The sequence below is a fragment of the Hyperolius riggenbachi genome, chromosome 5 (assembly GCF_040937935.1).
Source record: "Hyperolius riggenbachi isolate aHypRig1 chromosome 5, aHypRig1.pri, whole genome shotgun sequence".
Classification (NCBI taxonomy): domain Eukaryota; kingdom Metazoa; phylum Chordata; class Amphibia; order Anura; family Hyperoliidae; genus Hyperolius; species Hyperolius riggenbachi.
Genome location: NC_090650.1, coordinates 89,136,942 through 89,150,619, shown reverse-complemented (window position 1 = coordinate 89,150,619; position 13,678 = coordinate 89,136,942). Strand labels below are relative to the sequence as shown.

General features: G+C 46.0%; 1 protein-coding gene across 4 annotated transcripts in view; it reads left to right on the top strand.

Annotated features, from left to right (window-relative positions):
• The window catches only part of LOC137518306 (ATP-binding cassette sub-family B member 5-like), a 232,054-nt gene that overhangs the window by 47,750 nt on the left and 170,626 nt on the right, over positions 1 to 13,678 (top strand). Inside the window, exons 12-16 of one of the 4 annotated variants that reach the window (XM_068235977.1) lie at positions 386 to 511; positions 3,535 to 3,738; positions 6,066 to 6,236; positions 10,532 to 10,693; positions 12,885 to 13,055. The exons of the other annotated variants lie outside the window; for them this stretch is intronic. Coding sequence (XP_068092078.1) covers positions 386 to 511; positions 3,535 to 3,738; positions 6,066 to 6,236; positions 10,532 to 10,693; positions 12,885 to 13,055 — 834 coding nt within the window. The remainder of the gene's footprint in view (positions 1 to 385; positions 512 to 3,534; positions 3,739 to 6,065; positions 6,237 to 10,531; positions 10,694 to 12,884; positions 13,056 to 13,678) is intronic. 4 annotated transcript variants of the gene reach the window in all.

Sequence of the window (13,678 nt, the reverse complement as noted above, 5' to 3'; positions counted from 1 at the left end):
TGCTGCACGCATGCAACGATCATTCAAATTTCACTGACATACTTCCTGTCCAGCAAGGAGGACGTTAATGAGCAGGGGGCGGAGCTGCCCAAATCACCCCGTCTGCACTGTCTGCCACAGGGTGTGTGAAATGGTGCAGTGCGATTGTCCTGCAGCAGGCACACTGCACCACGTGTGGAATTTGCCTGAAACAAAGACACACAAACGAAATAAAAGGTTTTCAAAGTACTGGAAAAATGTCTTAAGTAAAACTTAATGTCGTGGGTGTTGGTTTTTATTTAACAAAATCCGGAAGATATATCACCAGTTTGGTCTTCCATTTTTGCACTATATATATTTCTCTTTTAACTGTAAATATATATTATTTTTTTATTTCCTTCACCAGATTTTAAAAGGACTTAATCTAAAGGTGAAATCTGGCCAGACAGTGGCATTGGTTGGTCAGAGCGGATGTGGGAAAAGTACCACAGTGCAGCTGCTGCAGAGGCTGTATGACCCACAAGAAGGAGAGGTAAAGTAAATTTGGGCGCATGCGGCTCTTGGACAAATCGGGTGCTGTTATTCATTGTAAAACAAAGGGGAGATTCACTGCCGGTTTGGGGCTGGGTTCGGGCGCCCGGCGGTGGCCACACAATATTTATTATTATTATTTAGTATTTATATAGCGCCGACATATTCCGCAGCACTGTACAGAGTATATATTGTCTTGATACTAACTGTTCCTCTGAGGGGCTCACAATCTAATCCCTACCATAGTACTATGTCTATGTATGTATTGTGTAGTGCATGTATCGTAGTCTAGGGCCAATTTTAGGAGGAAGCCAATTAACTTATTTATATGTTTTTGGGACGTGGGAGGAAACCGGAGTACCCGGAGGAAAACCACACAGACACGGGGAGAACATACAAACTCCTTGCAGATGTTGACCTGGCTGGGATTCGAACTGGGGACCCAGCGTTGCAAGGCGAGAGCGCTAACCACTACGCCACTGTGCTGCCCTCATTTTTGCTGAGTTTCCTAATTTTTTTCTTGGGTGGGTTTGTGCTGGCAGGAGGTTTGTTGCCAGGGAGGGGGTTGTCTTTAAGGTTAGGCATCAGGCAGGGGGTTTGTGCAGGGTGGATGGCCAAGGTTAGGCATCAGGGGGGTTTGTGAGGGGGACGGTTAAAGTTGCTCATTAGGAAGGAGGCTTGTTGGGGGGGGGGTAAGGTTGGGCATCAGAAAGGGGGCTTATGAGGGGGGGACAGTTAAGGTTGGGCATCAGAAAGGAGGCTTGTGGGGGGGACAGTTAAGATTGGGCATCAGGAAGGGGGGCTTGTGGGGGGGGGGGGCAGTTAAGGTTGGGCATCAGGAAGGGGGCTTGTGCGGAGGGGAGATGGTTAAGGTTGTGCATCAGAAAGGGGGCTTGTGCGGGGTGGGGCAGTTAAGGTTGGGATTCAGGAAGGGGGATTGTGGGGGGGACAGTTAAGGTTGGGCATCAGGAAGGGGGCTTGTGGGGGGGTGGTTAAGGTTGGGCATCAGGAAGGGGGCTTGTGGGGGGGGGCAGTTAAGGTTGGGCATCAGGAAGGGGGGCTTGTGTGGGGGGCAGTTAAGGCTGGGCATTAGGAAGTGGGTGTGATGATTTGCTCAGCTGCCTGTGCAGGCAGGCAGCCCTTTGACCATTGTGTAGGTTTGCATGCTGCAGGACTCTGGAAAGAAGAGCTTTTGTCAGTTTTGCAGCTTGTGCTTGCAGAGGAATTTGCATGCGTTGTCATGCAAATTGCCTGGCCACATTCATTGGAGGCGTGTACTATAAGTACTATGTCTTTCCCGCAATGCTTCGCTGGTCATAAGGATTACGTCCTATGTAACACTCCTGGTGGGGTGTCAGCCTTGCTCTCTGTTTGAACATCAGCTTCGAGTAATTCCTGAATCTGCGCTAGGCAGATTTCCCTAGTGCAGTTAGGATTGTATTATCTGTATTGCCTGTTCTGTCTTGTCTTGCCTGTTGCCATTGTCCTGTCCCTATGGTGGTCGACAGGAAATGGTTCTGATCGCTGTTCTTGGAGTATAGCTGGTGCAGCGGTTGCTACCAGCTATCTCTTCTGTTCTGTCTCCTGGGATCACGCTAGCTACTTTTCGCTAGTGCTGGGGATCCTTCTGTTCTGTCTCCTGGGATCGCGCTAGCTACTTTTCGCTAGCGCTGGGGATCCTTCTGTTCTGTCTTCTGGGATCGCGCTGGCCACTTTTCGCTAGCGCTGGGGATCCTTCTGTTCTGCTACTCTGTACCTGGATCGCGCTAGCCACTTTTCGCTAGTGCTGTGGATCCTATCTCTAGCAATGTCCCTGTTTTCGTGTGTCTGTCTTGTCTGCTACGATTGCTGGAGGCTCGGTGAGGTAACCGTTAAGCAAGCGCTCGCGTCCTCTGTTTCATGTTTGTCTGTTAATGGTTAGTTAGGCGTGCTTGTCTCTATTGTGCTTATCACATGGAGACCGCGCATAACCGCGTGCACTGTTGCGAATGAGTGCGGTGTTCGCGGTTATCTAGCGTTTGTTATTTTCCGTATCTCCTCATTGTTTTATTTGCTGTGCCTTTGCTACCCTCGTATTCTGTTCTGATCTGCCTTGTGTCACGTCTGGCGATCGCAACTCTCGCGATCGCGTTCCTATTTCATATCTGCTGTTGTGTGTGCGCGGTCGCGGGGTGGCGACTGGATTGGCGCACACACATACAACCTGTCCCTTTGCTCATTTTCATTTGCAATCGCCTCTCTTGCGATTGCGTTCTGCGCTTCATACAATTCCTGTCTGGCATTTGTGGAGGTACAGAGGATTGGTTCCTCTGCACTCCCCAGCGCCATCTGCCGACAGGAATTTTCCCTCTACGGGTGCGTAGCACCTTTTGCTGGGTGCCTGCAAATATACGCTTGTGGAGGATTTCCGCCGTATCAGCGCACGCGTTGTGCGCTGATCACGGAGAAAGTTCCACAATCGTTACAGTGGGCTTGTGCGGAGGGGATATGGTTAAGGTTGTGCATCAGAAAGGGGGCTTGTGCGGGGTGGGGCAGTTAAGGTGGGGATTCAGGAAGGGGTATTGTGGGGGAGACAGTTAAGGTTGGGCATCAGAAAGGGGGCTTGTGGGGGGGGGCTTTTATGGTTGGGCTTCAGGAAGGGGGCTTGTGGGGAACGGTGCGGTTTGGCACCAGAAAGGGGGTTTGTGCAGGGAGAAGACGGTTAAGGTTGGGCATCAGAAAGGGAGTTTATGCAGGGAGGGGCGGGTTAAGGTTAGGCCTCAGGAAGGGCGTTTGTGCCTGGAGATTATTAAGGTTAGGCATTGGGGGAGTAGGTTCTGTGCGAGAGTAGGGTTAGGTTTAGCTGTAGTCAAATATTTGTAAAATTTACCAATATTTTACCATTGAAAATTAAAACTATAGATTACGTTATTCACGTATTTGGTAAAGACCTAACTCTACATAGGCTCTACATAGAGTACAGACATCTTGCCTTCATCTACTAATTTCTTTCTAATTTAGTATATTCTGTTAATCACTTTTCAGATACTGGTGGATGGCCATGATATACGATCACTGAATGTCAGACACTACAGGGAGTTGATTGGTGTGGTCAGCCAGGAGCCGGTACTGTTTGGAACCACCATCAAAAATAACATCAGATATGGAAGAGAAAATGTCACTGATGAAGAAATTGTGAAAGCGACCAAAGAGGCCAATGCCTATGACTTCATCATGGAGCTTCCTGATGTAATTATTCACTAGAAGTATAGATATGTGAAACATTTTCTGTTTGACCCTTCCCAACCTTGAGTTAACATGCTCCTCAAGTTCCTCCTTCCATCTAACATTTTCAAACTGAGGATAGTGGAATAATGCTGAGTAGTGTGTCCATGCATCCCATGTCCCTGTGTCAGTGCTTTTGCGCTACTGCGCATGTCCAGCACTGACAGCCATTGGAACAGGACACAGGACATGCCAGGGGGCGGGCGGACGGGGGTGTGGGTGCGCGCATGGGCCGGGCATGTGTGCACGCGTGGAGGACGGGTGCGTGCATGCGAGCTGTAATGCTGCGGCGATGACAGACCTAGAGCCCGTTTTTAAACTAAGCTAGTTCTTTATAAAAACACTCTCCATAAAGGATCTATACAAAGAAATAGCCAGGCTCTCTACTCGTTTAGTCACTATTTTGGTAGTTTAGTAAGTGTGTAACGATCGGTGTAACACAGAGAGGGTCTGATTACCGGTGATCTGCAGTATCACTGAGAATACAGATATATACCCGAATACTGATGATCTGCAGTATCACCGATAATCAGATATATCTCTAACCTCTGGACACCTGGGTAATAAGAGTGTTTGGTGTAACAGAAATACTTTGAGGACTGCACCTGAGGAGCAGGTGCACAGCAGTAAGGAGTACTGCACAGAAACACGTTCCTTCCGTAAGCCTGAGACTCTCCCGAGAGAGGGGTCAGGCTAGGAGTAGGAAGGACAGAGTGTGAGTGACACCAAGGAAGGGTGTCACCCCCAGGTCTGTGAGCTATCTCTAGACTGGGGAGATAGCTCTCAAGGTCGGACAAGCCGGGTCGGCAACAGACAGACAAATCAGAGACAGGAGACAGATGCGGAATCCTAAGACAAGCAGAGTTCGGCAACAGAGTATCAGATATAGCGAAGTACCTAATCAGAGATCAGAAGAGTAGTCAGGAAAGCAGAAGGTCATAACAAATAATCAACAATGCCTAGTCTTGGATGTGAGCTCCTTGATCATCAACACCCTGGAACTGGTCTAGATAATAACACAGATAATATACCGTTTTCCATAGACTGAGGTGTGAGGTCCTTGATCGTCAACACCCAGGAACTGGTCTAGATAATAACACAGAAAATATCACAGATACTGACAAGGTCTGAGTGCTACCACGTAGTGATCGCAACGCCAGACACCAGAGAAATGACCAGCACCCAGTATATATACACCAGCACTCTCCAGCGACTCCCCTAAGTGCTGGACCAATGAAACCTGATAGAATTGTCAGCTGATCAGCTAGATCAGCTGACACCCTTCTGACTGCCATAAAGGCCCTGCCTCTCAGCGCGCGCGCGTCCTTCTGAACCTGTGTGGACTATCAGTCCCAGCCACACCAGACAAGTGTTGTAATGCATCTGTTGGTTTGAACGCGGGGCCAGGCGCACCGCTGTCAGAGCATGCGGCGGTTTCCCCGCGTTCAGCCATACTGCTAGTGTTAAGCCCATGCGTGCAAACCGCCGTGTCGGATGCGGAATCCGCCGCCTTGTTCACTGGGCATGCGGCGGTTTCTCCACGCTCCGTCAGGCGAGTGGATGCAGGCCCATGCGCGCAAGCTGCCATGTTGAACGCGGAATCAGCCGCCTTACTCTGCTATTTCCGCGTTTTCTCACAAAGTGCTTTTGTAATTAAATTGAGAAATGACTGAGAATCCTCCAGATCTGTCAGATTTTTGCTACCTACTTTTGTGCTGAATAACCTCCAGAAGACCTCGGAAGATGGATCAGGTGATATGCGGTGATAAAAAAGATGCGACTAACGTTTGTTCCCCGATCCATCTTCTGCAATCGCGTACTGCGGGAATAAATGACAGGCATGCAGGTAGCTTTTGTAATTAGCCTGGAGGTCAATGGGGATCGGAACGACTATCCACGATGAGATCCATCATGACGGTTGACAATCGAAGCGGGTAATCTGCAGTCATTGAACATTTGTTAATCTATAAGTTATGTTAAACTATGTAACGATATTGCGGAAAAATGTTAGTTTGCTGCTAACGACTTGTTGCGGAAATCTTCTGGTGGGTATGAGAAGCGACATAGAAAATAAAGTAATTTATAGTGCATTTTACTCTTTGAGAAAAGTATGTTTTTATACGAATGCATTTTAAATTGTAACAGTTTTCGTGACACAGCTTCTATAATAATCATCATAAATCTCTAGGGAAATAGCTTGAAGTGATTGAACGTTTCAATAAAATAAACTTGAACTCGGAGGTGTGCATCCTCACAATCCACAGACTTTTGTTTTTACCATCTAACTGTAGAAATTTGAAACCCTTGTTGGAGAAAGAGGAGCTCAGCTGAGTGGTGGCCAGAAGCAAAGAATAGCCATAGCCAGAGCCCTGGTCCGCAATCCCAAGATACTGTTACTGGATGAGGCCACCTCTGCGCTGGATACTGAGAGCGAGTCCATTGTACAAGCTGCTCTCGATAAGGTAATTCTGCTGCGCATTCTTTAAGCCAAATTTACGTATATAAATGGGGGTCGTAGTTTTTACTCTAAAGCACTTTAGAATGTGTTATTGTTCTCTAACTATGTGCATAGATCTTCTTTCTGTTGCAATTGACGTAAATTTAGTATTTCATTTATTATTATGTGTGTGTGTGTATATATGTACAGTATATATATATATATATATATATATATATATATATATTTATATATACCGTATTTTTTGCACTATAAGACACTCATGACCATAAGATGCACCTAGGTTTAGAGGACAAAAATCAGGAGAAAAAAATATATACTAAACCTGGTGCATCCATGGTGAAGGGGCATCTTGTGGATATGCCCCCTTCTACCTCATGTCCTCTTGTACCTCTTGTGTCCTCCTGTGTAGAGATGGCCTGAACCTCCGATTTTCGGTTTGCAAACCGGGTTTGTGAACCTCCGCAAAAAGTTCGGTTTGCGCAAACTTCCGCGAACCGCAATAGACTTCAATGGGGAGGCGAACTTGGAAAACTAGAAAAAATTATGCTGGCCACAAAAGTGATGGAAAAGATGTTTCAAGGGGTCTAACACCTGGACGGGGGCATGGCGGAGTGGGATAGACGCCAAAAGTCCCAGGGAAAAATCTGGATTTGACGCAAAGCAGCGTTTTAAGGGCCGAAATCGCATTGAATGCTAAATTGCAGGCCTAACGTGCTTTCAAACATCTTGCATGTGTATACATCAATCAGGGAGTGTAAGTAGAGTACTGCTTCCCACTGACACACCAAACGCACTGCATAACGCACCGCAAACAGCTGTTTGTGTAGTGACGGCCGTGCTGGATTGGTGCGCACCATGGCCAGAGTGCGGTTTTCAAGCCCATATGGTCGCCAGGCTGAGGTAGCTGAATGACAGAACAGTGACTGTCTAGCTGATCAAATTTGGTCTGTCCACAATGAAGCAACGACCTTATTATCTTGGGTATGCCCCCCCCCCCCCCCCCCCGAATGCACCAGAAAAATTATTATAGTGGCCGTCTGTACTGTGTGTGTATATATATATATATGTATATATATATATATATATATACTCAGGGAAGACATATAGTTCCACAAATAAATAGATAAATGTTTTTTTTAAATGTACCTTACCTCAGTATTGACTTAGACTATGACTACAGATAAGTTTACTTGGGGTGCTGGCACTTAGCTATTTTATAGCTAATGCTCAGCTATTCTATTGCAAAACTCTTTATTGAATATTGATAAAGGAGCATTATCGAAAATCTATCAGCAACATCGGGCTGGCAACTTTAATATACATGCTTCTAAGACTATGGTAGGGATTATACTGTGAGCTCATCTAACCAAAGTTAGTGATTTGAGTATATATTCTGTGGAAAATTTCCCCAAGCTGTGACTGCCAGAATGACCACGCTGATTTGGGTGTGTAACTTGAACTAGGCAGCCCCCCATCCCTGCAAAACTTTTCTGGCTGAGTCCCCCTGCAAACACCCCCCCCCCCCCCCCCCCCCAACGCATTTTAATTTGCCTTCCATCCTTACAGCGCTGTGGAAGATGTCGGCTCTATCTAATAATAGTAATTTTGCATAAGAACTTGGACAGCACCTCTTAACACATGTGTCCTCTCTGACATTTTCTTAGCCTTAAAGGGGCACTACAGCGAAGAGCTTTAAAATTTAAAATATGTGCAAACATATACAAATAAGAAGTACAATTTTTCCAGAGTAAAATGAGCCATACATTACTTTTTTCCTATGTTGCTGTCACTTACAGTAGGTTGACAGAAGTGACAAGTTTTGGACTAGTCCATCTCATTATAGGGGATTCTCAGGGATATATTTATTTTCAAAATCACTTAGTGAATGGCAGTTGCTCTGTCCAACTGCCAAAAAAATGTGTAGTGAGCAGGGAATTCATCACTGTTTAAATCCTTTTTAGGGAATATCTTTATAAAGAATAAAAGCCTTGCTGAGAATCCCCTATGAAGAGATGGCCTAGTCCAAAACCTGTCACTTCTGTCAGATTTCTACTGCCTACTGTAAGTGACAGCAACAGAGGAGAAACGTAATTTATGGCTCATTTTACTCTGGAAGAAACGTACTTCTTATTTGTATATGTTTGCACATATTTAAAATTTTACCGTTTTTTGCTGTAGTGCCCCTTTAACTACACCGTATGTCTATATTTACTTATACAGCATGGCCTCTTCTTCCCGAGCAGCTGAAGGTGGTGAATTTACTGCCTGTCAGCTGCTCCAGTCCACCGGTTGGGCACTTGTTAGCGCTTAGCACAGGCAATGGACAGACGGCCCCAATGAAGTTGCATCTGAGCACGGTGGTCGCTGTGCTCAGACATGACACAAGAATTTTTTTTGCCGGCGGCGGCAGGTAATGCCATCGTGTGTCTAAAGTGACACACACAGTGTTAAAAAATGCTGCCATTTGGCTGCATGTAATTAGAGCCGAATGGCGCTTGTGGCTGGCAGCCGGGTGGCACTGTCCATGAAAAGGGCCTAAATACTCACATACACAAACAGAGAGAAAGGGAATGCAATACAAAGAGAGTGGTGATATCATAAAGTGAAGAGCAAACAAAACTGTGCATAAGGGGAAGTCATGCAAATACCAGTTATTTGAGTATCGCTATTTTACATGCAAATCTGAGGCTAAAGTTGTAAGTGACCCATGTTTATACAGCAGAGAGTGAAATGAATGGGATTCAGATTCAATGTTCAGATTCCAGATCCTAGGCTAACTACCTCCTTCCTGCTGGCCAAAGCACATGTTACATGGACCTGCTTACTTCTATGGTGCTCTGTGTACCTTCATCTCTCCCACTCCATGTCCTCACCACAAACTGTATCTCCCTTTCTGCCTCATGATGTGTTTGGACTTGGGCCACGTTTTTCATTCCCACTCTTATTTTATACCCGCTAAACATTCACTGCTTTTCCTTCTAAACTATGCCACTGCTTTCTCTGCCCCCCTCCTCCTAAGCTCCTCTCAACACACTGACACTTAGGCTGCATTTCCACTTGTGCGGTGCGAATCGCCGCGGTAAAAATTCGCATGCGGATGCGAATTTCGCATGCGGGTCTATGCGAATGTTCATGCGAATTCGCATGTATGACGATGTATGCGAATTTAACCATGGCAGTGCTGGTGTGCTTTTCCATTGTTTCTACATGCGAATTTCCTATTAAATACATTGTATGCGATTCGCATAACGGTATGCGGTATGCGAATTCTGATGGCTCTGCCGTGCAAATTTTTTCTGCACAGAAAAACGCAAAGGAATCCTGACAAGTGGAAAAAGTCCCATTCACTTGTATTGCTTTGCGAATTTGCATGTGAAAAACGCATGCGAATTCGCGATAGTGGAAATCAGCCCTTATAGGCCGGAGCCTAGAGTGCCTAATGTGGGCCTGTTTATAGTACTACAGAGGTACTGTATTTATATGGTTATTATTATTTATATATTTATATGGCTAACATCTTACGCAGCGCTTACTGTCTCTCGGAGGAATTCAGAATCGAATCCCTACCATAACTTACCTGTATGTTTTTAACATGTGGGAGGAAACCGGAGTGCCCACACAGAGAACATACAAATTCCGTGCAGATAGTGCCCTAGCTGGGATTTGAACCAGAAAGTGCTATCCACCTAACCACCGTGCTGCCAACTCACCATTTGCAGGAGTGGGACAGTGGAATTCCACAGAGATGGACAGAAGCTGCTGGGACAAGTAGTAGCCAAACATATATCAGTGTATATTATGTAAAACTAACTACATGTATGTGTAGACATGCAAGTTTTAAAGTGAACCCGAGATGAAAATAATGAGATAAACAGTTGGATCTGTCCTCCTACTCCTAGACTTACCATTTTTTTTAGATATCTAAAGGTTTTATTTTATGTATAATCATTTACAATGCAGATTTAATGTTTTTTAGTCTCTGCTCAATTGCAGTGTCTCAAGCATCCCAGTGTAAAAATACATAAACTATTGACTTTTTGAATATTTCCCTTGCAGTAAGAAGCCTAGTTATCTGCTTAGGAAAGTGTTTTATAGCAGTCATTTGTTATCAGTGAGCCCGACTGGAGAAAAACGGTCAGTTCAATAGCTGAATGTTAACTCTTTCAGGCAGGGAAAAAAGAAAAAGAGCACAGCATAAGTGTATGTATGCTTACCACTGTATATACACATGTCTATCTCATCATGTCATCTTGGGTACACTTTAATCTATATCTATATTTCTCATGTAACTTGCAGGCCAGTAAGGGGCGGACAACAATCGTTATTGCTCATCGCTTGAGTACAGTGTGGACAGCAGATCTCATTGTGGTGCTAGATAACGGCACGGTGGCTGAACAAGGAACGCATTCAGAATTAATGGAGGCGAAGGGAATGTATTATTCACTTGCAACTGCACAGGTACAGTTATAGTGTCCAAAAATATGGCAATGTATGGCTACAATAACACAAGAACTCAAATTTGTCTTGACTACTCTTGTCAAAAAGCTTTTGAAAGTTGCCAAGAAATGGTGCTGGCACCCCTTATGTCCCGGAGAAAATGTGGGTAGCTTTGCACTGTCATGTGTCTCTGAACATTTACAGTGTATGCTGCTGCAAGGTATAATGTTATGTATGTTCTTCAAAATGAATGTCACATGACCTGGGACCCATTGGCCATGTGGGCAGCACTCCATATGCCGTAATATTCCTACATATTTTTGTATTTATTCTGCATCGTATGGCCCCATAGCTTTAGCCTTGCCTGACCTGTTTAGGGTCCTACATGGGACGTTATCTGCATATCTGCTTTGTCTTACAATGTTGATCTACCCTTTTTTTAAGATATGTTTATGTTTTTGGAAAAAAACTATTTTTGTAAATTTACAATAAAAAGTAAAAAAAAAAGAAAAATTTATGTCACACAAAATGATCATTGGTGACCATTTTGGAAGGCAGTGTAGATATGATGATTGTGCAGACACACTAAATGCCCCAGGCCAAGCAGCAAGGGAGAGTGGAAGACAAGCAAAGACAACAATGGAAGAAAATAGCATTGGCCCTCAGGAATTCAGCAGGTCAATAGATAGATAGATATATTACACACAGGGGCGCCTCTAGCCATTTTGTCACTCCAGACGAGAAAACATGTGGCGCCCCCCCCCCCCCCATGAAAATAATCATAAAGCGGCAGCATTTCACATGGAAATAACCGTAATGCGTCAATGTTTCACCTGAAGATAATTGTAATGCGACAGCGTTTCACCAGAAATGACACTTATTGCAGCAGCGTTTCCCCAGAAAACACATGTAAGAAAGAAAATACATGCAAGGAAGAAGGCACATGGGGGACATAGGGAGGCACAGGGGGACAGAAGGCGGCACAAGAGTCAGAAAAACTCACAAAGAAGGCCAGAAGGAGGCACAAGGGGACAGAATGAGGCACAATGGGGGACAAAAGGAGGCACATGGGGGACAAAAGGAGGACCAATGGGGGTAGAATGAGACACAAAGGAGGACAGAAGAAGGCACAGGAGAACAGAAGGATGTACACAGAGGGGCAGCGAGAGGTACAAGGGGACAGAAGAAGGCAGGAAGGCCAGAAGGAGGCACAAAGAAGGACAGAAGGAGGCACAAAGTGAGGCAGTAGGTGGCACAATAGGGACAGATTGAGACACAAAGGGGGACAAAAGGAGGCACAGGAAGAAAGGTGTCACAAGGGGACTGAAGGAGACAAAAAGGGGACAGAAGGAGGCACAAAGGGGACAGAAAGAGGCACAAAGGGGACAGAAAGAGGCACAATGAGGGACAGAAAAAAAGCACAAAGAGGGGCAGAAGAAAGCACAGGGAGACAGTAGGAGGCACAAAGGGGCACAGAAGTATGCACAAAGGGGGACAGGACGAGGCACAAAAGGGTAACAGAAGACGGCAGAGGGGGATGTAAGGAGGGACAGGGAGACAGGAGGAGCCACAGGGAGACAGAAAAAGGCAAAAAGGGGCACAGAGGTGGCACATAGAGTCAGAAGGTGGTACAAATGTAGACAGAAGGAGGCACAGGAGGACAGAAGGAGGCAGAGTGGTACTGAAGAAGAAACAGGGGGCAGAGGTAGCACAGGGGGGGCAAATAAAGGCAAATGGGACAAAAAGGAGGCACAGGGGGACAGAAGGAGGCACAAAGGGGCACAGAAGGAGGCAGAGGTGGCAAAAGGGGACTGAAGGAGGCACATGGTGACAGAAGGAGGCACAAAATGGACAGAAGGAGGCACAAAGGGGGAGAGAAGGATGCACAAGGCACAGCGGTGGCAGCTACCTGCAACTTGCGCTAAGTAGATGCAGCAGAAGCAAGTAATAGAACACCCACATGGTGGGGCTTAGTCCAGAGATGGGGCTTAATTTGGGGGTGGGGCTTAATCCAGCAACACTGTGCCCCCCAGGACCAATGGCACTCCAGGCAATGGCCTGTACTGCCTATGCCTAGAAGCGCCCCTGATACACAGATAGATGAGTTGCAATAATAGTAGATAATAATAATAATAGTATTTTGTTTTCCACAAATGTATACGGTAGATACTCTGACAAGTTTGGGAAGTTACAGCATGTTTACTATTTTCAGTTTATACAAGTGGAAGAAGATGATGACAAAGAAGCAAATGAAGATGAAATACATGCAGAACTGTTGATTCCAAAGAGTCCGAAGAGCCCAAAGTTGAAATCCCCAGCTCTGAAACACAACTCTGTAGAGGAGAAAGAAGAAGAGGAGACTGAAGGAACTGAAGATGACGAGGTCAGAGTTCACATCCCACATAAGGGTTCCGCCACAGAATGGAAGACAGCTTTCAATAAATCCAGGCCAGATTTACAGAAGGACTGTTCACAGCTCATTTTCAAACCTTAAAGGGATACTGTAGGGGGGTCGGGGGAAAATGAGCTGAACTTACCCGGGGCTTCTAATGGTCCCCCGTAGACATCCTGTGACCGCGCAGCCGCTCACCGATGCTCCGGCCCCACGTCCGGTTCACTTCTGGAATTTCTGACTTTAAAGTCAGAAAACCACTGCGCTTGCGTTGCCGTGTCCTCGATCCCGCTGATGTCATCAAGACCGCACAGCGCAGGCCCAGTATGGTCTGTGTCTGCGCAGTACACTCCTGGTGACATCAGTGGGAACGAGGACATGGCAACGCAGGCGCAGTGGTTTTCTGACTTTAAAGTCAGAAATTCCAGAAGTGAACTAGAGGCGGGGCCGGAGCATCGGGGAGCGGCTGCGCCAACACAGGATGTCTGCGAGGGACCATAAGAAGCCCCGAGTAAGTTCAGCTCATTTTCCTCCGACCCCCCTACAGTATCCCTTTAAAGGGACACTTAAGCCATGAAAGAAAAATCATTTTTACTTACCTGGGGCTTCTACCA